Genomic DNA, 25,228 nt, shown 5'->3' with positions numbered 1-25,228 from the left:
GAGCAGACAGCTCCAGAGACTGGGAGATGGCTATCCAACTCTGAGGAGGAGGAGGAGTAGAAGGAGCCTCAGAGGATGCACTATCACATTGTTCCCCTGTGCCCTCCAACCAGTCAGACACTCTCATGTCAGTGAGTATCCATTCGGGAGTAAATCTGAGACCACAATCTAGTGAGCACGCCACACAAGTGCCCAAGCAGCTGACGAAGTCTATGACAGCCGAGGCCACCAATACTTAGAGGACTGTGGGAGGCCAGGGCAATGCTGAGCCTCAGACTGATGACATGTCTGTGGAGTTGTCAGCAAGGTGGCAGATGCTGGAGCTAAAACATGACATGAGAGAACATCTGGCAGAGCTTCCAGAGACTATGTGCACCCTGGCACAGACGGTGGAGGAGTCTGTCCAAGCCATGAGTGTCGCCATGTCTCTGGTGTGTGTGCGCTTAGCTTCCTCCATCGAGAGATAGGCGAGCCTTATGGAGAGCCATATCCAGAAGACCACACAGTGGATGACGGAGATGCACGCGGATCTGCATGCCATTACCACCCCCATGAGCTTTGTGCAGCAGACATTCAATTTTGGATTTTTTTCTAGAAAAGTATATCAATACATGAGAGTTTTTATTTAAAAAAGGTTTATATTGAATATTATTTCAAAATACTCAAGAAAAGACTATACAGCCAATGAAAATAAATAGAAGTTGTATTTATTGATTGAAGCAAAACATCTGAAAACAATAATCCTTTGTGCCCAACGTATTTCTTTTAACAAAAATAAGGGTAAGACAAAATGTCTAAATAAAGTTACAAAATCACTTAAAGTTAAGAAAGACTGAAGTAACTTGCTGATCAAAACTTTTGCTTTTTTAAATCAATCCATACATAGTTTCAGGTACCTAACTATAACTGCAACTATAAATTGAAATTGTCTACATCTTTAGTCCATATACACATACATTATACATAACAAAGTGGTATACATACACATTGTGCATTATTGTTTTATTAACAATAGCAGTTTAAATACAGAATGCTGCATGATATTCTGCCATATTAAAAATATGTTAAGTAATAAAGTGTTAATTGTCCTAATGTCAACTGCAATATCCAAATGCTTCCTATATTAAAAAAGCCAGATAATAATTAAACTCCATAGTATTACTCAAAAAAGTTTTCAGATGTTTTTATGACCAATGATGCATCTCTGATAGCAAGGAATGAATCAAATAGTAAAGTGTAATTGTCCTAACAACAACTGCAATATTCCAATGCCTCTTATAATAAAAGTGTCAAATAATAAACTCTCTAGAATTACCCAAAAATGTTTTCAGGCGTATTTGTTATGACCAATGCAGCATCTCTGATCACAAGGAATTAATCAATGTTATAAGCACTATGTCAAATTCAAACTAATTTGCTTTGTTGCAAAAAAGAGAAATCAGCTGTATGAGATGGCTACCTGGAATGTTGGGAAGTGAGGGGAGGGGCGTAAAATCGAATGGAAGGTGGGGGCCTCCTCCAGCCGCCGCTGGTATATTACCAGCAGTGGACAGACATTTCAGCACCTGAGGAGACCGCCCAGTAATATCTGGTGGCCTCCTTGTGGTCTGGGGGCGGTGGGGGGGGAAAGGGGTGGCCTCCTGATCGGACACCCTGTGCCCCACAGAGGGCTCCCCCAGCAGCATGGGCCGCTCCTCCTAAATCAAACCCCCCACCCTACACCCTGACACCCACCCTCTTGTTGGGGCCCAGCCGATTGTCCCCGGCAAGGCCAGACCTCCACTCACCTGTTTTAGGGCCGGCATCCATGCTGATTTCTCTCACTGGGTGCAGTCCCAGCAGTGACCTCTGCTCCTGGTGGTGCTGTTGGGATTGAGGAACTGCTGGCCCTCTGATTGGCCAGCAGCTCTCGGAGGGGCAGGAGGCCTGGGGCACGTAAAATTACAGTGTGGATTCCAGATCAGACAGAGGCAGGCTTGCCCCTGAAATTTTTTGCCGGTGGGTGGGGCCACCGCCACAGGTAAAATTCCGGCCAATGGTTCCAGTTTGGTGTTTGCTTTTAAAAGGCTTTTTAGCAGGGGCGGTACAGTGGTTAGCACCGCAGCCTCACAGCTCCAGGGACCTGGGTTCAATTCTGGGTACTGCCCGTGCGGAGTTTGCAAGTTCTCCCTGTGACTGCGTGGGTTTTCGCCGGGTGCTCCGGTTTCCTCCCACAGCCAAAGACTTGCAGGTTGATAGGTAAATTGGCTATTGTAAATTACCCCTAGTGTAGGTAGGTGGTAGGGCATATGGGATTACTGTAGGATTAGTATAAATAGGTGGTTGTTGGTCAGCACAGACTCGGTGGGCAGAAGGGCCTGTTTCAGTGCTGTATCTCTAAAAAAAAAGGACAGACCTTGATCATAAACACATCTTTTTGGAAGTGAACAGTAAGCATTTTCCAGTCATGCATGACTGAAAAGCAACTAATTTTCCCCTCCTCTTGTCCCCATCCTACCTTTACCCTATCCTTTTCTATCCCTCTCCTTTCCCCTCTTACCTGGCTGGGAACAAATACCTTTCTGCCCACTACTGCTACTTGACCTGAATATTGCATTTGGTCTTGACTGCCTGTGTGCAAAACAGGAAAAAAAATTGATTTGTTCTTTTAAAAAAAATAGCCATCACTGTATTGATATAGTACTTCACATTCATGTATTTTCACGAGTCAACATGACTATAATATTTTAGTGAAGGAGGACAGAACTGGCAATATCAACAAGCAGGTTTGGAAACCAAATGATGCACCCCAATCTTATTATTGAAAGCTAAGCCCAGACCAGGGGGAAATTTTATGCTGGTGGCGGGGGCCTCGACGTCGAGGGAAACCAACGTGAGATCTCCGTGTCACATCTTCTATGGGAGGCCCGCCGAATTTTTCGTGCCAATCAGGCACTTAACTGGACAGTGGCGGGCTTTTCATAGGATTTAGGACCCCGTTGCCACAAGTCCTGCCCTTGGAGAGCTGCTGGTCAATCAGAAGCCAGCAGCTTCAGTGCCACCATGGAGGCAGTAGTTGCTGCTGTAGCTGCAGCGACCAGACACTGAGGAGCAACACTGGAACCGGGCTTAAGGTAGATCAGAGTGGCAGGGGTCTCACAGGGTGGGGGTCGCAGGGGAGGTGGGAAGGGGGTTGGTAGCAAGGGCAGGAGGTGGGCCCTCAACGGCCCCCCCCCCCCAACCTCCTTCCCAATGCCGGGTCCCTCATTCAGACAATAAGTGCCTTTAAATGAGGGACCGCCCCCCCCCCCCCACCCCTACCCAGAGCCAGGAAGCAGCCCACATGGTTTTTCGTACCATGTTTCCTGTGTGGCAACAGGGCCGCTCACCGCGTGGGTAATTGCAACTGCGGCGGGAAAGGGCCCTTAATTGGGGTTAATTACCCAGTTAAGTGCCTCAATTTGCAGTGGAGCAGGAAGGCCATTCATAGGCCATCCCACCCTGGACTATATTTCGGCGGAGCCCCCCCTCACCACCATCCCACCCGATTTTATGCTCTCCCTGCCTCCAAACCCACCGTGGGGGAGAGCATAAAATCGGGTGGGATGGTGGCAGAGGTATCAGAGGGAAGAGGGAAGTCTTGTCCAGGGATCTTTATTAGGGTTTGTATTTTGAATTAATAAGAAGAAACATCAACAAGTTCCAGACTATTCAATGTCGTGTACAATAGCGGTTGCAGATGGACGATCCAGTATTGTAATGGGGATTATTGCATTGCTGGAAGAAAGAACCCCTTCGAAAGGTCAAATAAATAGGAACAAATTAGAATAAGCATATGATATAATTATGCAAACACCTTTCAAATTATGAAATAAAAGACTAAGCACATTGTATGACATTTGTTTTTTAGTTGTCAAGCTGCCTCAGGAAGACTTTCTTGCTTATCACCATATTTTGGGGGTAAAGTAGTGTTACTTTTAACATTTTTATTTCAATCAAAATAGTAATAAACCATTCATAATATACTACTGAGCCTGTGGCGTGGCTCACACTGAGACCAATGGCAATTCTTCTAAAAACTCATTGCACTTATTAAAGCTTTTAAGACTTTTACTAAGCGGAATGCTTTGTTTCAATAAAAAAGAGCGGGGAAAGAAATTAAGTGTAGAATGGGGCCAAGAAAGAGAGCTGGGAAAACAGAGGAGAATTAAGCTATTAAAAAGTAAAGAAACGACTGAGTATTTTTTTTTTAATTCATTCATGGGATGTGGGCATCACTGGCTGTGCCAGCATTTATTGCCCATCCCTAATTGCCCTTGAGAAGGTGCTGGTGAGCTACCTTCTTGAACCGCTGCAATCCATGTGAGGTACGTACACCCACAGTGCTGTTAGGAAGGGAGTTCCAGGATGTTGACCCAGCAACAGTGAAGGAACAGCAATATAGTTCCAAGTCAGGATGGTGTGTGGCATGGTGGGGAATTTGCAGGTGGTGGTGTTCCCACGCATCTGCTGCCTTTGTCTTTCTAGGTAGAGTTCTTGGAAGGTGCTGCCTGCGTAGCCTTTGTGAGTTGCTACAGTGCATCATGTAGATGGTACACACTGCTGCCACTGTGCGTCAATGGCGGAGGGAGTGAATGTTTGTGGACAGGTTGCCAATCAGGCGGGCTGCTTTGTCCTGGATGGTGTTGAGCTTCTTGAGTGTTGTTGGAGCTGCACCCATCCAGGCAAGTGGAGAGTATTCCATCACACTTCTGTGGACAGGCTTTGGGGAGTCAGGAGGTGAATTACTCGCCGCAGGATTCCTAGCATCTGACCTGCTCTTGTAGCCACAGTATTTATATGGCTACTCCAGTTCAGTTTCTGGTCAATGGTAACCCCCAGGATGTTGATAGTGGGGGATTCAGCAATCATAATGCCGTTGAATGTCAAGGGGAGATGGTTAGATTCTCTCTTGTTGGAGATGGTGATTGCCTGGCATTTTTGTGGCGTGAATGTTACTTGTCATTTATCAGCCCAAGCCTGGATGTTATCCAGATCTTGCTGCATTTCTACACGGTCTCCTCCAGTGTCTGAGGAGTCATGAATGGTGCTGAACAATCATCAGCAAGGATCCCCACTTCTGACTTTATGATTGAAAGAAGGCCATTGATGAAACAGCTGAAGATGGTTGGGCCTAGGTCATGACCCTGAGGATCTCCTGCAGTGATGGCCTGGAGCTGAGATGTTTGACCTCTAATAACCACAACCATCTTCCTTTGCGTTAGGTACGATTCCAACCAGTGGAGCGTTTCCCCCTAATTCCCATGGACACCAGTTTTGCTAGGGCTCCTTGATGCCATACTCGGTCAAATGCTGCCTTGATGTCAAGGGCAGTAACTCTCACCTCACCTCTTGAATTCAGCTCTTTTGTCCAAGTTTGAACCAAGGCTGTAATGAGGTCAGGAGCTGAGTGGCCCTGGCAGAACCCAAACTGAGGACCACTGAGCAGGTATTGCGAAGCAAGTGCCGCTTGATAGCATTGTCAATGACACCTTCCATCACTTTACTGATGATCGAGAGTAGACTAATGAGATGGTAATTGGCCAGGTTACATTTGTCCTGCTTTTTGTACAGGGCATACCTGGGCAATTTTCCACATTGCTGGGTAGATGCCAGTGTTGTAGCTGTACTGGAACAGCTTGGTTATGGGCACGACAAGTTCTGGAGCACAGGTCTTCAGTACTATTGCTGGAATGTTGTCAGGACCCATAGCCTTTGCAGTATCCAGTGCCTTCAGTCGTTTCTTGATATCACGCGGAGTGAATCGAATTGGCTGAAGACTGGTATCTCTGATGCTGGGGACTTCAGGAGGAGGCCAAGATGGATCATCAACTCGGCACTTCGGGCTGAAGATTATTGCAAATGCTTCAGCCTTATCTTTTGCACTGATGTGCTGGGTCCCCCACCTCTGAGGATGGGGATATTTGTGGAGCCACCTGCTCCAGTTAGTTGTTTAATTGTCCACCACCAATCACGGCTGGATGTGGCAGGGCTGCAAAGCTTAGATTTGATCCATTGGTTGTGGGATTGCTTAGCTCTGTCTATCGCATGCTGCTTACACAGTTTGGCATGCAAGTGTCCTGGGTTGTAGCTTCACCAGGTTGATACCTCATTTTGAGGTATGCCTGGTGCTGCTCCTGGCATGCTCTCCTGCACTCTTCATTGAACCATGGTTGGTCTCCTGGCTTGATGGTAATGGTAGAGTGGGGGATATGCTGGGCCATGAGGTTACAGATTGTGGTTGAGTACAATTCTGCTGCTGTTGATGGTCCACAGTGCCTCATGGATGCCCAGTTTTGCATTGCTAGGTCTGTTCGAAATTTGTCTCATTTAGCACGGTGGTAGCACCACACAACACGATGGAGGGTATCGTTCATGTGAAGGCGGAACTTCATCTTCGCAAGGACTGTGCGGTGGTCACTCCTACCAATACAGTTTGAACTGGCAGTTAGTAAGACAGTTTGAACACAGACAGAGGACACAGACACAGCAGTGGTGTTCAGACACCTGAAAAAGAGCTCTCAACCAAATTAAACTGAAGGAAGAGGATTTTTAGTGGGCTTAATTATTATCTCTCAAAATTCTAAACCATCAAGACAAGACAGAGATCTCTGGTAATTTAAATTGAAGAAAGGAAAGTTAGACTGTGACAATCTTTTATCCCTCAAAAACTCAAAATTCAGATTGATTCTATCAAAAGTGTTCGTAAGTTGTTAATTGTTGAAATTCATCGCCGAAGAAGAAAGCATCACCTCCAGTTGAAGTTAGACTACAGACTGTTCCACGTGGAAGAACTTTTTCCCTATCGAATGGCTGTGAGGACTTCGAGCTACATTGGACTGTAAATTTGCAAGTACTCTAATTTTTTCTATTTTAAATGTTGTTTATATTTTCATAGTGGTTAAGAATTTAGTTCTTCTAATTAAAGAGTTATTTGTTGATTTCAAGACACCTGGTTTGGTTAGCCTCATTCGGGGGTTAATAGATGGTACAATTTGGCTAGCCGATCTGTGGAACAACAGGATTGAATTAACAGTGCGTTGGTCCCACCACAATCAGAATCATATATTTTGATTGGGGGCTTTGACAGAAGTGGTCGGTCGTAACAATGGGGAACGCTGCCAGTCATTACAACCACAAATTCCGGGCCATACTGTCCCTCAGAGGACAGCTTGAGACACGACACAAACATGGCAGGTGAACTTAGTTATAAAAAGCACCAGCCTAAAGGAACAATAACAGGCATATTTAATATGCTACATTATTTTTCACGGATAGGTTGACCAAATATTTTATGCTAACCTGGGGTTCTCATCATTAAGACATTAACTGTGGCAATAGTTACTCCAAACTCATGTTGGTTAAAATATTTAATTTATTACTCACAATTTTATGTAATGGCATTTGTTCTATTATTTCAGCATATTGGAGGTCAGCATTTTGTGTTAACATCGATTACAGCACATGTCAAAGCAGTTTTGCCATATTTACATAACTTTCAGAGATTTCCAAAATAATGGGGCGGCACAGTGGCGCAGTGGTTAGCACCGCAGCCTCACAGCTCCAGTGACCCGGGTTCAATTCTGGGTACTGCCTGTGTGGAGTTTGCAAGTTCTCCCTGTGTCTGCGTGGGTTTCCTCCGGGTGCTCCAGTTTCCTCCCACAGCCAAAAGACTTGCAGGTTGATAGGTAAATTGACCATTATAAATTGCCCCTAGTATAGGTAGGTGGTAGGGGATTATAGGGACAGGTGAGGATGTGGTAGGAATATGGGATTAGAGTAGGATTAGTATATATGGGTGGTTAATGGTCGGCACAGACTTGGTGGGCCGAAGGGCCTGTTTCAGTGCTGTATCTCTAAATCTAAAAAATCTAAAAACATTACATACATATGATGGCTAATTATGTTACCGCAACAACATGGTACATCTTGTGTGAACTTTGGGAATCTTACTTAAAGGGCCAGGATTTAACCATAGGGAGCTGATCACTGACTGAAAAGTCGGTGGCGAACCCGCTTCCGCCTCGCCTGGGGATCCGACCCGTATTTTGCAGGTTCCCGAGCTTCAATTGTTCTGAGGCGGGACTTCCACCCGCTTGAGGTAGGAAGTCCCGCCTAATGGAGCTGCCGGCCAATCAGCGGGCCGGCAGCTCCGAGACCCAGCAGTGCCATCAGGAGCAGTGGCCATTGCTGGGACTGCAGCCCAGCTAGAAGTAAAGATGCCGGGGAGCCTGGAAGGCAAGTAAGTTTTGGTTGCCTCGCCGGGCGTAATCGGTCGGGCCCCGGCGAAGCAAGGGTGGTCGGTTGGGGGTGACGCTGAGGTGGGGGGGGGGGGGTTAGTGAGGGCCCGATCATGAGGGTCCCACCCCAGGGGTCAGGTGGCTTCTCTCGGGTCTAGGATGCCCGCTTGCCAGATGTAAAATCCATGTGGAGGTGGGCGAAGGCCCTTAAGTGGCTGTTAAGTGGCCACTTAAGAGCCTTGATTGGCCTGGAATGGGCAGGCCGTTTTTCGCTGCCGCCACCCTGTGTTAAGTGGCGGTGGAAGCGGAAGCAGGTTGGGAAGGGCTCCTGGTGCCTCCTGCTCCATTTTATGCCACCTCCCGCCACCATCCTGCTCTTTGGGGTGGCATAAAATTCCGGCCAAGATGTTTGTATCATTCATCCCTGTAACATTAGGGCTTTAATAAAATCCCATATCAAGTGAGGTAAGGAACTCTTAAGAGTATTTTACCATAAAGAACAATACCATTGTGATAAGGCCACTCATCATTCTGCCATATAAAACTGCTTGCATGAAGAAAATTGCTGAATCGTGGACAAATCCTGACATGTGAAAGGCATGGTTTGTTTTGCTACTTTAGTCTCTACACTGAAAGAAAAACATCTCTTTATGAATTATATCTGTTCACTATCTCAGATTGTATTGTTGATATAATTTAATTCAACAATCTCGCAAGCTGAAATGATTTTCTTACAAAACCACCAGAAAAAGAATAGTAAGAGCTTTTTAATTATACTTCATTCAGCTCTAAATATTTGTAAATAAGGAACATTTTAACAAGGGCCAAATTGAAAATAAAGTGGATGGCCACTACCAAAGACTGCCCATTTTTCTCTTGTACAATAGGTCTATGTAGTCTTAGCTGGTGGTTTTTTTCATATTAGATGTGTTTACCTGAGTAAATTCTATGGCACAGGTGAAATCTGTGAATTTCTGATGTTGCTAGTTATAAATCATTGATTGTACTGTTAAAAATGTTTAATAATTTAGTTAAGCTGTTTCATTAATCTTGATTTTACTAAATGTACCACCAGTCTGATGGTTGGTTATGGTTACCTTCACCAGCTTAATAGATAGTAACAACAGGGGGCAATCATTGACATGTTCCAACTGTTGATGTATGATATTCATTTAATATTAAATTAGATTGAAGGACTTTGTTGCATTTTGTAGGTACCTTGGTTTGCTCATATTTGTCTCCATGCTGTTATTACTCATTGAAGCCTGTAGTGCCATTGGGTTGGGACAGTCTTCTCGCTTGTGTATTGCTGAAAATGTGGGGACCAAGTTCCTTTTTCTGGTAATCAATTGGTGATTGCAGTGCTGAAATTAAGATCAAAGTATTATTATGGGAGGAATGTGATCATTTAAATATGCAACATAAAGCTGATAGCATTGACAATAGAAAAAACAAAATACATTGCTTGATCGCTGATTTTTACTGTTCTGTTCATACAAATTACGAAATCCTTTGAGAAATAACTATTTCCAGCAACATCTTACATTATTGCTCTCTTTGCAAGGAAGATTACAGAGTGTTCTTGATCTACCACAGGAGACTTATGCTGAAAGTTAAAATACTCCTTTTGCTAATAATTTACAGGGTGCCACTGTTACTATTAATTATACATAATCTGACTATATAGAATATTAGCTTACAATCAGTCCTATGATGAGCACTATCTGTTTCCTAAGACTAAAGTCCTGATCTTGACAGGGGTGGGACCACATAAAGCACTATCAGGTCTCCTGCCTCTCATCTGCTAAAACTGCTCAACATTCCTGGATTGTCCTGGAATACAAAAATAATCCCCAGCTTACTTTCTCTACTTACTGCAAGCCATCTTCTTAAACCCCTCTTCCCTGCCTGCTCCACCTTCACCTCCAACAATAAGTGCATGGAGCTCAGGGACTTCTTTGTCACTAAGATTGAGACCATCTGATTAGCAGCCTCTGCCAGTTCCCTCCATTCCACTAGCCCACCCGGCCAAACTTCCCTCTAAAGCTCGCCCCTGCCTTAGCCCTGAACTAGCAGTTTTCTCTCCTATCAAAATCACAGATGACATCCTATGTGACTGTGACAAAGATAAACTATCCCTTCTCGTCCTTGTCAACCTATCTGCAGCCTTTGACACGGTTTGCCAAACCATCCCCCTCCAATGCCTCTCCACGGTTGTCCAGCTGGGTGGGACTGCTCTCACCTGATTCTATTCTTAATTATCTTATCGTAACCAGAGTATCACATGCAATGGCTTCTCTTCTTGCTCTTGCATCGTTACCTCTGGTGTCCCGAAAGGATCTATCCTTGTCTTTCCCCCATTTCTTATTTACGTGCTGCCCCTCGGGCGATGTCATCCAAAAGCACAGGGTTAGTTTTCACATGTATACTGATGACACCCAACTCTACCTCGCCATCCCCTCTCTCAACTCCTCCACTGTTGCTAAATTATTAGACTGCTTGTCTGATGTCCAGTACTGGATGATCAGAAATTTCCTCCGATTAAATATTGGGAAGACTGAAGCCATCGTCTTCAGTCCCTGCTCCAAACTCCGTTCCCTAGCTACCAACTCCTTCCCCCTCCCTGGCAACTGTATTAGACTAAACAAAACAGTTCGCAACCTTGTTGTCATATTTGATCCCAAAATGAGCTTCTGATCACATAAGTACTCCATCTCTAAGGCTACCTATTTCGACATCCGTAGCATCGCTTGACTGTACGCCTGGCTCAGCTCATCTGCTGCTGAAACCCTCATCCATGCTTTTGATACCTCTAGAGTTGACTATTAAAGCATAATTGTGACCAGTCTCCCACATTCTACCCTCTGTAATCTTGAGGTCATCCAAACCTCTGCTGCCCATATCCTTACTCACACAAAGTCCTGTTCACCTCTCACTCCTATGCTTGTTGACCTACTTAGCTCCCAGTCAAACAATACCTTGATTTTAAAATTCTCATCCTTGTTTTGAAATCCCTCCATGGCTTCCCTCCTCCCTATCTCTGTAATCTCCTCCAGCCTCACAACCCTCCTAGGTTCATCTAATTATGGCCTCTTGAGCATCCCCAATTTTAATTGCTCCACCATTGGTGCCTGTGCCTTCAGCTGCCAAGGCTCTAAGCTCTGGAATTCCCTCCCCAACCCTGTACCTCTCTTTTTTCCTTTAAGATTTTCTACCTATTTGGTCAAGTTTTGGTCATCTAATATCACTTTATGTGGCTCGATGTCTAATTTTGCTTTATAATGCTCCTGCTAATTGCTTTGGAATGTTTTATTACATTAAGGGCACTACATAAATATATGTTGTAGCTGTTGTTGTAGTTGTTGTTGCAGGTTTTCCCACCTAACAGGCAGCTAGCCTGCCAAACAGACTGGTTGTCGGGTGGGAAATCTAGATAATAACTTTGAAACACGCCCTGTAGTTAATATCTACAGGCCGTTTGGGAACCCTATATCTCCGTGGTTACTGTCTATAACTCTTTCACCTACTCACTCTGAAGACACGCCTCAGTAAATATTGGGACCAAATTGTTTTTAAGATGCTGTATAGAATGGAAGCTGTAAAAACGAGGTATTCAGACTACTCATTCCAGTCTTAGTTAATCGACATTTTCTTGTCTTTATTTTTTGAGTCCAAATGTAGCTTTGTGACTCAACACATTCTACTGTAGTTTGTATAACAGAAAGACCTCTTCCTTACTGATACTGAACACCAACTCCCTTATAATTTCTCCTCTTTTCCTGGACTACAACTTCACTATTGGACACCAAACTATCATTTCCCAGACTAACCTCTTTTCTACTGGAGATCTCCCCTCTCACCACCACCCTCCCCCCATCTACCTATCCAGTTGCTTCCCTTGCTACACAGCACAATTCTATCTTTTCCCCTAGGTACAGTATCAATACATGACTAGATCATTTCTGTTTGTCCCTGTCCCACTGAATTCTCTTATTTTGACTCTTACATTCCCCCCTGTCTAGTACCTACTTCTATATCTCTTCCTTTTCTGCCAATTGAATGAATTATGATTTTCTGGGTCCACGTTCTTTTTGCTATGGACGTACAAACTTCTTTACCTCCATCCTTCCAACTGTGGGCCCTCTGCTTCTTATTGAATAGCTGTTGAAATAGTCTTCATCCATCACCACTCTCCTCTATCTGGCTGAACTTGTTCTTATATTGAATAACTTATTTAACTGCATTCACTTCCTCCATATAAAAGATGTCACAATGGGAACCAACACAGGTCCCAGCTATGCCTCTCTTTTGTAGAATAAGTTTAACATTCTTTGTTTCAATCCTTCGACATTAGGGAGACCAAATGCAGATTAGGTGAACATTTTGGTGAACACCTATATTCTGTCACAAGTATAACCTTGAAGTCCCTTTCACTTTCACTTCAATTCAATATCCCACTCCCATTCTGATCTCCATGTCTTTGTTCTATTGAAATCCATTGCAAGCTCAAGCTATTTATCTTTCTGCTAGTCACTTTTTAAACCTACGACCTTAATATTGGACAACCTTAACTATAACTCAAAATTTCTTTATGGCAGGAAATACTGGCAATGTGGGATGGATCTATTGATGATTTTTGGGAAGGGGGGCAAGTTGGTGCTTGGGGTATAGATCCTTTTTTGGAAAACTGTGCTGATAGGACATTTTGCATCCTTCATGTTGACCTGCTTTTTTATTCTTGTCAGGATTCTGTTCAACATCCCAGCCCTTCTTGTTTAACTTTCAGACTTGCCTTATCCATACTATATATTTGCATTACTACATTATCTATTGCAAACATGCCTCATCATGATTGTACATGTGCGCATTTGACATCAGACTAAGTATGGAGTATTTTGTATCGTTGTCTAGTAAAATGTTGGGGCTCCAAATAGAATCTTTGCAAAGGGTCACCATAAGGCAGGTGCCACCCTTGTATTAATATTGGTTGAAGTGTCACACACAAGACAAATGGGAATCAAACAGGGATAATTAAGTGGGTGAGCAGCAGGCTTATTTTTGTGGTGTTGGGGGGGTGCTCCTCAGGAAATGAATTAAAATTTCTAATGAGTATAATATGGTGCAAAAAATAAATAGGATACAAGATCTGCATACCATTCAAAAACCTTTGTTGAATGTCAAGGATCTGTTTGATATCACGAATCCAAGCTTGCCAGATTTCAGTGTTTGGTGCCTGTAAGATGAATCGCTTAGCACTTCCATGGGATATCAGAGCAAACTTGCAAAGTTCATTGTCCACGTTATCCTCAATTTTTAGGTTATTCATCTGAAATAGATCAGACAAATGAACTGCTGTAAAGGTGAACAAATTAGAATCAGAGGGAGGCAGTTCAGCCCATCATGCTTGTGCTGGCTCTTGAAAGTGCTAACCAATTAGCCCCATTCCCCTGGTCTTTCTCCATAGCACTGCAATGTTTTTCCTCTCAAGTATTCATCCAAATCCCTTTTTGAAAGTTACTATTGAATCTGTTTCCACCTCCCTTCCAGGTAGTGCATTCTGGATCATAATATGTTGTGTAAATACATTTCTCACCTCACCCCTAGTCCAGAGTTTATTTTACTTCAGGAGCAAAATTTAATCTGCAGGTCGTAGCAGGATTCCTCAATGAGACATTACTAATGTAATATGTGAACCTTGTAGCAGTTCCCATAATAGCTTGATGAGTAAAGACACTGCTAGGTGTAATATAGATTAATATACCAATTAAATCTCCAATTTGTACACCCCAAAGTTTAAGGGTATGCAGGCAGACAGTGAATGAGTGGCCACCAACCAGTCAAGAAGCACCAGGCAGGTACTGCAGGAGTCCCCTGAGTGCATCTCACTCACCAACCAGTATTCAGTTCTGAGCGATGGTTCCTCTGGAATGAGAGCTACTAATTGAGCACATTTGAATCTGTCTTTACCAAGGAAGAAGATGCTGCCCAAGTCATGGTGAAAGAGGAGGAGGTTGAGACACTGGATGGGCTAAAGATTAATAAAGAGGAGGTATTAGATAGGCTGGCTGTACTTACAGTTGATAAGTCAACAGGACCTGATCAGATGCATTCGAGAATCCAGAGGGCAGTAAGGGTGGAAATTGCGGAGGCACTGAACATAATTTTTCAATCCTGCTTAGATATAGGGGTGATGCCAAAGACTGGAGAATTGCAAATGTCACATCTTTGTTCAAAAAAAGGTGTAAGGACAAACCCAGCACTATAGGCCAGTCATTTTAACCTTGGTGGGATTTTGTTCTTCCCAGGCATTGCGTTCCGTGGCAGGGGGTGCCTGAAGATGGCTCTGGATGAGGCCCACCACGGACCTTGACGCCGAGACGGCCCGACCCGATGCTCCCAGCAGAGGCGAGACTCCGTGGTGGCCCCTCCACCCCCCCACCCCCACCGCTGTGTGATGGGACCACAATTTAAATCGTCAAATGAATAAAATTGTTAAATTGAAATAGACTTGCTTGCGATCTTGCGGGCCTGCCACGATCTTTGGCGCGGCGGCTGGCATTCCCGTGCCTTCAGATTCCCATCCGGAGAAATGTGGCGCCACACTGATGGGGAGGTGGGAGAAGGTAAGTTTGTCAGTGCAGGGGAGAGGGAACGGGGTCAAATATAGTAATGGGCTTAGGGTATGGTGGGAAGGGTTGAATCTTAAGCTTTTTGCAGTTTGGGGGGAAAAGTCAGATGTAACAAGTAAGTGTTTTGGGGGGAAAGGGCAAACAGTTATTATAATTGTTATGGGGGGGGGGTGGGAAAGGGGTGTTAGAAATTTATTTATTTAATTTTCGGGGTAGGACTTTAAAAATTTACATTGGGCGGTAGGGCTGGCTCCCCTTTAAAAATGGCGCTAGTGCCTGCGCACAGGCAGCTGAGGCCATTGCTGGGGAAGAACAGCCTGCCCCCTCCACGTGATTAGGAGGGGAGGGGCGCGGCTGCCCCAGCTATTTAAATGAGCCACCACGCTTGAGATTACGGTGGCACTTTGGCATGCGGCCCGCTCTTTTTTGTGCTCTCCACCAAGATTGGCGGCAGGCCATTAAAATCCAGCCTGATAATTCGGGACAAAACTAATAGTCACTTGGACAAATATAGATTAATTAAGGAAAGGCTGCATGGATTTGTTAAGGGTAAATTGTGTTTAATTAACTTGCTTGTGTGTTTTGATCAGGTAACAGAGAGGGTTGATGATGGGAATGAAGTTGATGTGGGGTACATAGACTTGCAAGAGGAATTGATAAAGTGCCACATAGAAACATAGAAAATAGGAGCAGGAGTAGGCCATTTGGCCCTTCGTGCCTGCTCCACCATTCTAAAAGATCATGGCTGATCATCTAATTCAGTACCCTGTTCTCGCTTTCTCCCCATATCTGTTGATCCCTTTGGCATGAAGAAATATATCTATCTCCTTCTTGAATATATTTAATGACTTATCCTCCACTGCCTTCTGCGTTAGAGAATTTCACAGGTTCACCACCCTCTGAGTGAAGAAACTTCTCCTCATCTTGGTTCTAAATGGCATACCCCGTATCCTGAGACTGTGATCCCTGGTTTTCCCAGCCATTGGGAACATCCTCCCTGCATCTAGCCTGTCTAGTCCTGTTAGAATTTTATAGGTTTCGATGAGATCCCCTCTCATTCTTCTAAACTCTAGTGAATATAGGTCTAGTCGACCCAATCTCTCCTCATACGTCAATCCTGCCATCCCTGGAATCAGCCTAGTAAATCTTCTTTGCACTCCCTCCATGGTAAGAACATCCTTCCTCAGATAAGGGGACCAAAACTGCACATGATTCTCCAGATGTAGTCTCACCAAAGCCATGTATAACTGCAGTAAGCCATCCTTGCTCATGTATTCAAATCCTCTTGCAATGAAAGCCAACATACCATTCGCCTTCCTAACTGTTTGCTGCACCTGAATGCTTGTTTTCTGGCTTTACAGATGATACAAAACTTGGAAGGGTTGTGAGCTGTGAGGAGGATAGTGATAAACTTCCAGAGGACATAGGCAGGCTGGTGGAATGGGCGGACAAGTGGCAGATGAAATTTAATGTAGAAAAGTCCTGGCCATCGCAGTAATTTTGGGGCGGCACAGTGGCGCAGTGCTTAGCACCGCAGTCTCACAGCTCCAGCGACCCGGGTTCAGTTCTGGGTACTGCCTGTGTGGAGTTTGCAAGTTCTCCCTGTGACTGTGTGGGTTTCCACTGGGTGCTCCGGTTTCCTCCCACAGCCAAAGACTTGCAGGTTGATAGGTAAATTGGCCATTGTAAATGCCCCTAGTGTAGGTAGGAGAAGGTGGGGATGTGGTAGGGAATATGGGATTAATGTAGGATTAGTATAAAATGGGTGGTTGTTGGTCGGCAAATAAATAAATTATTCATTTTGGTAGGAAGAATGAGGAGAGGCAATATAAATTAAAGGGTACAATTCGAAAGGGGGTGCAGGAGTAGAGGGACCTGGGGTGTATGTGCACAAATCATTGAAAGTTGCAGGGCAGTTTAAGAAAGTGGTTAATAAAGCATACAGGATCCTAGGCTTTATAAATAAATACTTTATAAAGTACAAGAAGAAGTAAGTTATGACAAACCTGTAAAAAACACTGGTTTGGCCTCAACTGGAGTATTGTGTCCATTTCTGGGCACCCCACTTTAAGAAGGATCTTAAGGCATTAGAGAGGGTGCTGAAAAGATTCATGAGAATGGCTCCAGGGATGAGAAACTTCAGTTACATAGAGAGATTGGAGAAGGGTGGTGCAGTGGCTAGCACTGCAGTCTCACAGCTCCAGCAACCTGGGTTCGGTTCTGGGTACTGCCTGTGCAGAGTTTGCAAGTTTTACCTGTGACTGTGTGGGTTTCCTCCCCCATGCCAAAGACTTGTGGGTTGATAGGTAAATTGGCCATTGTAAAAAAAATTTGCCCCTAGTGTAGGTCGGAGAATTGTGGAGATGTGAAAGGGAAAATGGGATTAATGTAGGATTAGAATAAATGGGTGGTTGATGGTCAGCATGGACTCAGTGGGCTGAAGGACCTGTTTCGGTGCTGTATCTCTCTATGACTTTAAGCTGGGGCTGTTCTCCTTGGAGAAGACAAGATTAAGAGGACATTTGATAGAGGTGTTCAAAATCATGAGGGGTCTGAATAAAGTAGATAGTGAGAAACTGTTCCTATCAGCCAAAGGATGCAGAACCAGAGGACACCAATTTAAGGTGATTAGCAAAAGAAGCAACAGCGACATGAGGAAATTTTTTTTAATGCAGTGAGTGCTTAGGATCTGGAATGCACTGCCTGAGAGTGTGGTGGAGGCAGATTCAATCGAGACCTTTAAAAGAGAATTGGATAATCAGCTGAAGAGAAATAAATTGCAGAGCAATGGTGAAAAGGTGGGGGAGTGGGACTAGATGAGTGGCTGTTGCAGAGAACTGGCACAGACACGAAGGGCCGAATGACCTCCTTCTGTGCTGTAACCATGCTATGATTCTGAGTTAGTTGATTTCAACTCGGGCAGCTTTTGGGAAGATACAATTTGTATCCCAGGTCATGAGAGTGGCAGAATCATGCAGTTTTGAATAGGATCGGGCTTGGTTGTAATGTACTCCATGATGGGCTAGTCTTCTGATACTCACTATCTGGACTTGCACATGAAAAGTGTCGACTCCGGCTAAGTATCCAGTAGAATTGTATCCTAGCTAAATTCGCACTTTCAGAGGAGGAAAATTACTAAAAAAAAGTCATTTCTAATTTTGTTCACATTTAAAATGATAATACAATAGTCCACACACAGCCTGATTAATGCAAATTAAGTTGCTGCTATTCTGATAATCCAAATTATTAAACTGAAACTGTTCTAAAATAGGACAATGTCTCCCTTAAGTACAAATGTCATCACTGCAATGCAAGTTGTATAATTTGGTTATGTGACAAGCTAAATAAAAAGAATTTATGTTGGAGAATGTTATTATCTTTAATTGAGTGGCTGGTTATAAAACTGTAGGCTCCTTACTTACTGCAAATTGGTGCTTACTTACTGCAAAATTGTGTTTTGTGTAGACAAGACTTCTGGAAGCTGTTTATGATGAGTGTATTATTTTAGTTAAATGACTAACTGGGCATATTTCTCCACCTGTTGGCATAGTGGAAATACTGCCTACACACATCAATTTGTGTAATTTCCTCTTTTTAAAATTTGTTCATGTGATGTAAGCAATGCTGGCAAGGCCAGCATTTATTGTTCGTCCCTAATTGCGCTTGAGAAGGTGGTGGTGAGCTGCCTTCTTGAACTGCTGCAGTCCATGTGGATACCCACAGTGCTGTTAGGAAGGGAGTTCCAGGATTTTGACCCAGCAAAAATGGAGGAAGGGCTATACTGTTCCAAGTCATAATGGTTTATGACTTGGAGGGGAACTTGCAGGTGGTGGTGTTTCCATGCATCTGCTGGCCTTGTTTTAGAGGTTGGGGGTTTGAAAGGTGCGGTTGAAGGAGCCTTGGCGAGTTGCTGCAATGTATCTTGTAGATGGTACACACTGCTGCCACTGTGCGCTCATGGTGGAGGGAATGAATATTTAAGGTGGTGGATGGGGCGCCAATCAAGCGGGCTGCTTTGTCCTGGATGGTGTTGAGCTTCTTGAGTGTTGTTCATCCAAATTAGTGGAAAGTATTCCATCACACTCCTTATTTGCACCTTGTAGATAGTGGACGGGTTTTGGGGAGTCAGGAGGCGAGTTACGCGCTGCAGAATTCCCAGCCTCTGACCTGCTCTTGTAGCCACAGCATTGATATGGTTGGTACAGTTAAGTTTCTGGTCAATGGCAACCCCCATGATGTTGATGGTGGGGGATTCAACGATGGTAATGCTGTTCAACATCAAGGGGAGGTGGTTAGATTCTTTCTTGTTGGAGGTGGTCATTACCTGGTACTTGTGTGGTGTGAATGTTACTTGCCGCAGAGCAGCCCAAGTTTAATTTTTGTCCAGATCTAGCTGCATGCGGACATGAACAACTTCAATATCTGAGGAGTTGTGAATGGTACTGAACACTGTGTAATCAGCAGCAAACATCCCCACTTCTGATCTTATGTTGGTGGAAAGGTCATTGATGAAGCAACTGAAGATGGTTGGCCCTAGGAGACAACCCTGAGGAACTCTTGCAGCGATGTCCTTGGGCTGAGATGATTGACCTACAACAACCACAACCATCTTCCTTTGTGCAAGGTATGATTCCAACCAGCAGAGACTTTCCCCTTGATTCCCGTTGACTTCAATTTTGCTAGGGCTCCTTGATGCCACGTTCAGCCAAATGATGCCTTGATGTCAAGGCTAATCACCCTTACCTCACCTCTGGAATTCAGCTGCTTTTTCTGTGTCTGGAGCCAAGTGACCCTGGCAGAAGCCAAACTGAGCATCAGTGTCCCTCATTTGCTGTACAGGTAGGTTTAGGATGGTACTACCGCTCCTAATACATTTATTGCCATTGGGTGGGAGGGAAATTCAGTTCTGCTGCAGCCAGTTAAAGCACAGCGTTAAGGCCTGGCTACCCCACCCGAACCCGACGAGACCAGCTTAGAGACACCCACACAAGAGGAAGTAGTTGATGAGTCAGAAAGGCTGCCAGTCACTAAAATACTGAGCACTAGTAAGAATGTGGACCTGGGAATGGATGGGCAGGGAATCAACTCCAGTGAGTTGTGCCTCATGCGAACCACACCAGGGAAGTTCCAAGTTTTGGATCTGTCTAAATTAATCTTTGTGTCCTCAGGCTAAGCAAACAAAGGACGTAAAAAAACATCAGGAATGGTAAATGCATTCAACTGCTATCCAGTGGCCCCTGCTAGAAATTCCATGTCATAGATGGGAGAACAGTACTCTGATATGATGCTTTCCATTGTTGAACAGAGTGTCAAACCATGACTGTCCAGGCTCACACATTAAGAGTGACCATTTGGGTTAGATAAGGGAAAGCTGTCAGTACCCATACAATGATTAAAATTACATAGGTTTTTATCACCATATTAAAAAAAATAAAATCTGTTATATTCTGATCCCACTCTGTGGGCTGATTCTGAAGAACTGAGCATAATTATACTGCAATCTTTATTTACTCCTTTGCATATTACCTTAATGCTCTGCTTGAATTGATACCTTGGTGTTGAGGAACCCTTGTTCAGTAGTTCACTGAAGATTAAAATCTGCTCAAAGAGGAAAACTCGTCGCTCCTTACTTCGTGACAGAACTCCAGAATCTTGCTCTATCACGAGGAATGTATCCTGTTGTAGCAGTTTCCCCTGTGCTGTGAGTTTGCTCTGGAAGTAATAAATAGTTCAGAACTGATTCAATTCTGTCGAGCATCATTTTACCATTTTATGTTCAAAATATAAAGGATTTCTGCACCTATTTCTAAAATAAGATTAATATTTCTTCTTTCCTTTTTGGGATTCTACTCCTCAACATGCATTCACCAATAGGGATGCAGCAGACATGTCATCTCATATTAGGCCTCCACCAGTGCTTCTCCGTTAAAAAGTGACGTAAAAGCTGCTCAATTGATTGTTCATTTCTGGGGTGAGGAAAGAGAAATGGCAGGTTGGTTCATATCTGGTGAAGATGGGGAATTCACTGCTACATGGAACTATTTGCACAAATCCATATGATCGCAGGAAGATTGGAATGTCCTGGCAAAGATAGTGGTGGAAGCAGAATCCATAATCTTTTAAAAGGAAAATAGTTAAATTTTAATGAAGTAAGCGATATGAGGAAAGGGCAGTGGAAGCAGAATAGCTCTTGTAGAGATCTGGCACAGGCACAATAGGCCAAATGACCTGAGGTGCATTGGGTGGGAATCTGCTAATGCTTGAGAAACCTGGAAGTGATTTCAGCATGTCTATTTATCGTGTTTTGACGCAGGCATGTCATTACAATTTTACTTCCGGATTTGGTGTCATATGCACAGCAACACACGTGGTGTGGATCCACAGGACACAATTTCAACTGGAGTATTTAAAGGCCCAATCCAAAGATGGAATTTGGAGGAGTTGGAGATTCCAGAGACAGGAATTACAGAGTATGGACTCTGGTTGCTCATTGACTGTGCCCCACTTTAATGATTCCTCCCTTGGTGTACTGCTGGGACAGCAAGAAGTTGGAGAAAGATATTCTTTCCCAGCAACAGGAGGAAGAAACCTGCTGCTGTTACAAATAGGCATGGCTGGATGTGTCCCAGGAGGTCAGCAGCATGAGCATTGTGTCATGCTCCTAGCTTCAGTGCAAGAAGCTTTTAATGACCTAATCTTGTTTTTGTACTCTTTGCCTCTATTTATAAAGCCCAGGATCACAAATGCTTTACTAACCACTTTCTCAACCTGCTCTGCAACCTTCAGTGATTTGTGCACATATACCCCCAGGTCCCTTTGCTCCTGCAACTCACTTTAGAATTGCGTTCTTTAATTTATATTGCCTCTCCTCATTCTTCCTACCAAAATGATTCACATCATACTTTTCTGCATTAAATTTCAACTGCCATGTATCTGCCCATTCCGAGGAGCCTATGTCCTCTAGAGGTTTATCACTATCCTCCCCACAGTTTACAATACTTCCAAGTTTTGTGTCATCTGCAAATCTTGAAATTGTGCCCTGTGCACCCAAGTCTAGGTCATTAGTATATATTAAGAAAAGCAGGAGTCCTGACACCGACTCCTGGGGAATCCCAATATATACCTTCCTCTAGTCTGAAAAACAACCGTTCACAACTACTTTCTGTTTCCCATCACTCAGTCAATTTCGTATCCATGCTGCTACTGTCCCTTTCATTCGTTGGGCTCTAACTTTGCTGACAAGCCTGTTATGTAGCACTATATCAAATGCCTTTTGGAAGTCTATGTACACCACAACATTGAGAACAACATTGAAAATAGGATCAGGTGTAGGCCATTGGGCCCCTCGAGCCTGCTGCACCATTCAATCAGATCATGGCTGATTTGATTGTGGCCTTAACTCCACTTACTTGCCTGCCCCCATAACCCTTGACTCCCTTGTAGATCAAATATCTGTTTAACTCAGCCTTGAATATATTCATTGACTCAGCCTCCACTGCTTGCTGGGGAAGAGAATTCCAAATACTAATGCCCCTCTGAGAGAAGAAATTTCTCCTCACCTCCATCTTAAATGAGAAACCCCTTAATTTGAAACTGTACCCCTTAGTTCTAGATTCCCCCACAAGCGGAACCATCCTCTCAGCATCTACCCTGTCAAGCCTCCTCGTTTCAATCAGATCACCTCTCACTCTTTTAAACTCCAATGACCATAGACCAAACTTGGTCAATCTTTCCTCATAAGACAAATCCCTCAACCCAGGCATCAGCCTAGTGAACCTTCTCTGAATTGATTGCAATACAAATATGTCCCTGCTTAAATAGGGAGACTTACACTGTATGCAGTACTCTAGGTGCGGTCTCACATTTTCCCACATTATACTTAATCTACCAAATTTTTGCCCACTCACTTAACCTATCTGTATCCCTTTACAATGCCCTCTACAGTTGTAGCAAGACTTCCCTACTTTTATACTCCATCCCCCTTGCAATAAAGGCCATCACTCCATTTGCCTTCCTAATTACTTGTTGTACCTGCATGTTGACTTTTTGTGATTCATATACAAGGACACCCAGGTTTTTTTTATTCTTTCATGGGATGTGGGCGTCACTGGCAAGGCCAGCATTTGTTGCCCATCCCTAATTCCCCTTGAATTGAGTGGTTTGCTAGGCAGTTAAGAGTCAACCACATTGCTGTAGGTCTGGAGTCACAAGTAGGCCAGACCAGTTAAGGACAGCAGATTTCCTTCACTAAAGGATATTAGCAAACCAGATGGGTTTTTATGACAATTGATGAAAGTTTCATGACCCATTACTGAGAGTAGCTTTCAATTCCAGATTGTTTTTACTAATTAATTACATTTAAATTCCACCACTTGCCATGGCAGGATTTGAACCTGTGACCACAGGGTGTCAGTCTGGGCCTCTGGATTTCTAGCCCAGTGACATTACCACTACGCCACCATCTCCTTCTGCACTGAAGCATTATGCAGTCTCTCTCCATTTAAATAATATTCTGCTTTTCTATTCTTCCTGCCAAAGTGGACAACCTCACATTTTCCCACATTATACTTCATCTACCAAATTTTTTCCCACTCACTTAACCTACCTCTTAACTTAACTTAATTTAATCTTCCTCACAACTTGCTTTCCTACCTATCTTCATATCATCAGAAAATTTGCCTACAATACAGTCAGTCCATTCATCCAAGTTATTGATATATATCCTAAATAGTTAAGGCCCCAGCACTAAACCCTGTGGCACTCCACTAGTTACAGTTTGCCATCCGGAAAATGACCCTTTAACCTGACTCTCTCTTTCCTGTTAGTTAGCCAGTCCTCTATCTATGCTAACGTATCACCCCAATACCATGAGCTCTTACCTTATGTAGTATCCTTTATGTGGCACTGTTACAACCAGGTGAGAAAGGGGTTGAGGGGTCCCTCTCAGCTTTCACCTGGTCTTACCCTAATAGGGTTTAATTTTTAAAACACTGTTTTAGCTCCCCCTTGGTGAATCCTTGTTCACCGCTTTCCAACTATAAGGCAAAGAAACCAGCACAGACAGGTTTTCTTAGGTTCAATGAAGAAAAGTTGAAATTTATTAAACTTGAACTTAAACTCTAATTCGGTTGACGCCTATGGATACACGACGTACCCACGCTAGCATGCATATACAATACACACATGCTAATAGAGACAGAAAAGAGCAGAAGAAAAATAAAGTGGAAAGGTTTGAGGCAATATTTGAAGAGTTTTTGTTATTGTTCTTCGAGCTCATTGTAGAGTCCTTGATTGTAGGTAGATCTTGCTTTTCATTGGGACCTAGTATTCTTCTTGAACCTTGTTCGCTGTAGGAGACTTTTCTCTCTTGGGGTTCATGTGTCTTCAATGGATTCAGAGGCTTGTGAGAAAAAGATGGGAGCAGACAGGAAAGATCTTCACAGTCCAGGAGCAACCAGTCTTTCTGAGTTCAAATTCTCTGTGGCTAGTTCAAAAAACCCTGGAACCACCAGTTAGTTATGTGACCAGCTAGTCTAACCATTCCTGGATTGTATCACCTTAGCAGTCTCTGGCATGCTCCTCTTGCACACAATCCCTGGTGATAAAGGTCCATTGTGAGTTGAATGTGTCAGGGAATGGTCTTTTGCCCTTCCAAGCACTGTCTGTTAATATGCAAATGACTTTTCCAGACATGGCTAATCTGTTTAATAAGTCATTTCCTCGCTCCAGCAACAGTTTAAAAATCAATGTTCATGACAAAATTAATGTGCCTCATTCTTGGCAGATGGGGGCCGAGCATGACAGGCACCTTATTGAATGCCTTTTAGAAATCCAAATACACTACATCTACTGGTTCTGCTTTATCCACCCTGCTTGTTACATCTCAAAGAACTCTAATAAATTTGTCAAACATGATTTCCCTTTCATAAAACCATGTTGACTCTGCCTGATCGCATTATGATTTTTTAAATGTTCTGCTACTACTTTCATAATAATGGATTCTAGCATTTTCCTGATGTCAGATGTTAGGCTATCTGGCCTATAGTTTCCTGCTTTCTGTTTTTTCCCCCCTTTCTTGAAAAGATGTGTTACATTTGCAGTTTTCCAGTCTGCTGGGGCCTTCCCAGAATTTAGGGAATTTTGGAAGATTACAACCAATGCATCCACTATCTCTGCAACCACTTCTCTTAAGGCCCTCATCAACCCTCTCTGTTACCTCATCAAAAAACTCAAGCAAGTTAGTTAAACACAATTTGCCTTTAACGAATCCTTCCTGGCTTTCCTTAACCAATTGACATTTGTCCAAGTGCTATTAATTTTATCCCAAATGATCATTTCTAA

At 43.7% G+C, this 25,228-nt stretch overlaps 1 protein-coding gene across 1 annotated transcript in view; it reads right to left on the bottom strand.

Annotated features, from left to right (window-relative positions):
- Positions 1 to 9,509: 9,509 nt before the first annotated feature.
- Positions 9,510 to 25,228, bottom strand: part of LOC137372384 (rho guanine nucleotide exchange factor 25-like) — a 64,762-nt gene continuing 49,043 nt past the window's right edge. The window contains exons 10-12 of the mRNA XM_068036273.1: positions 20,414 to 20,599; positions 13,413 to 13,584; positions 9,510 to 9,622 (exon numbers count right to left, since the gene is read on the bottom strand). Coding sequence (XP_067892374.1) covers positions 9,510 to 9,622; positions 13,413 to 13,584; positions 20,414 to 20,599 — 471 coding nt within the window. The remainder of the gene's footprint in view (positions 9,623 to 13,412; positions 13,585 to 20,413; positions 20,600 to 25,228) is intronic.

Source organism: Heterodontus francisci, chromosome 7 (genome assembly GCF_036365525.1).
Source record: "Heterodontus francisci isolate sHetFra1 chromosome 7, sHetFra1.hap1, whole genome shotgun sequence".
NCBI classification, from domain to species: domain Eukaryota; kingdom Metazoa; phylum Chordata; class Chondrichthyes; order Heterodontiformes; family Heterodontidae; genus Heterodontus; species Heterodontus francisci.
This window is presented reverse-complemented; position numbering and strand designations above follow the sequence as displayed.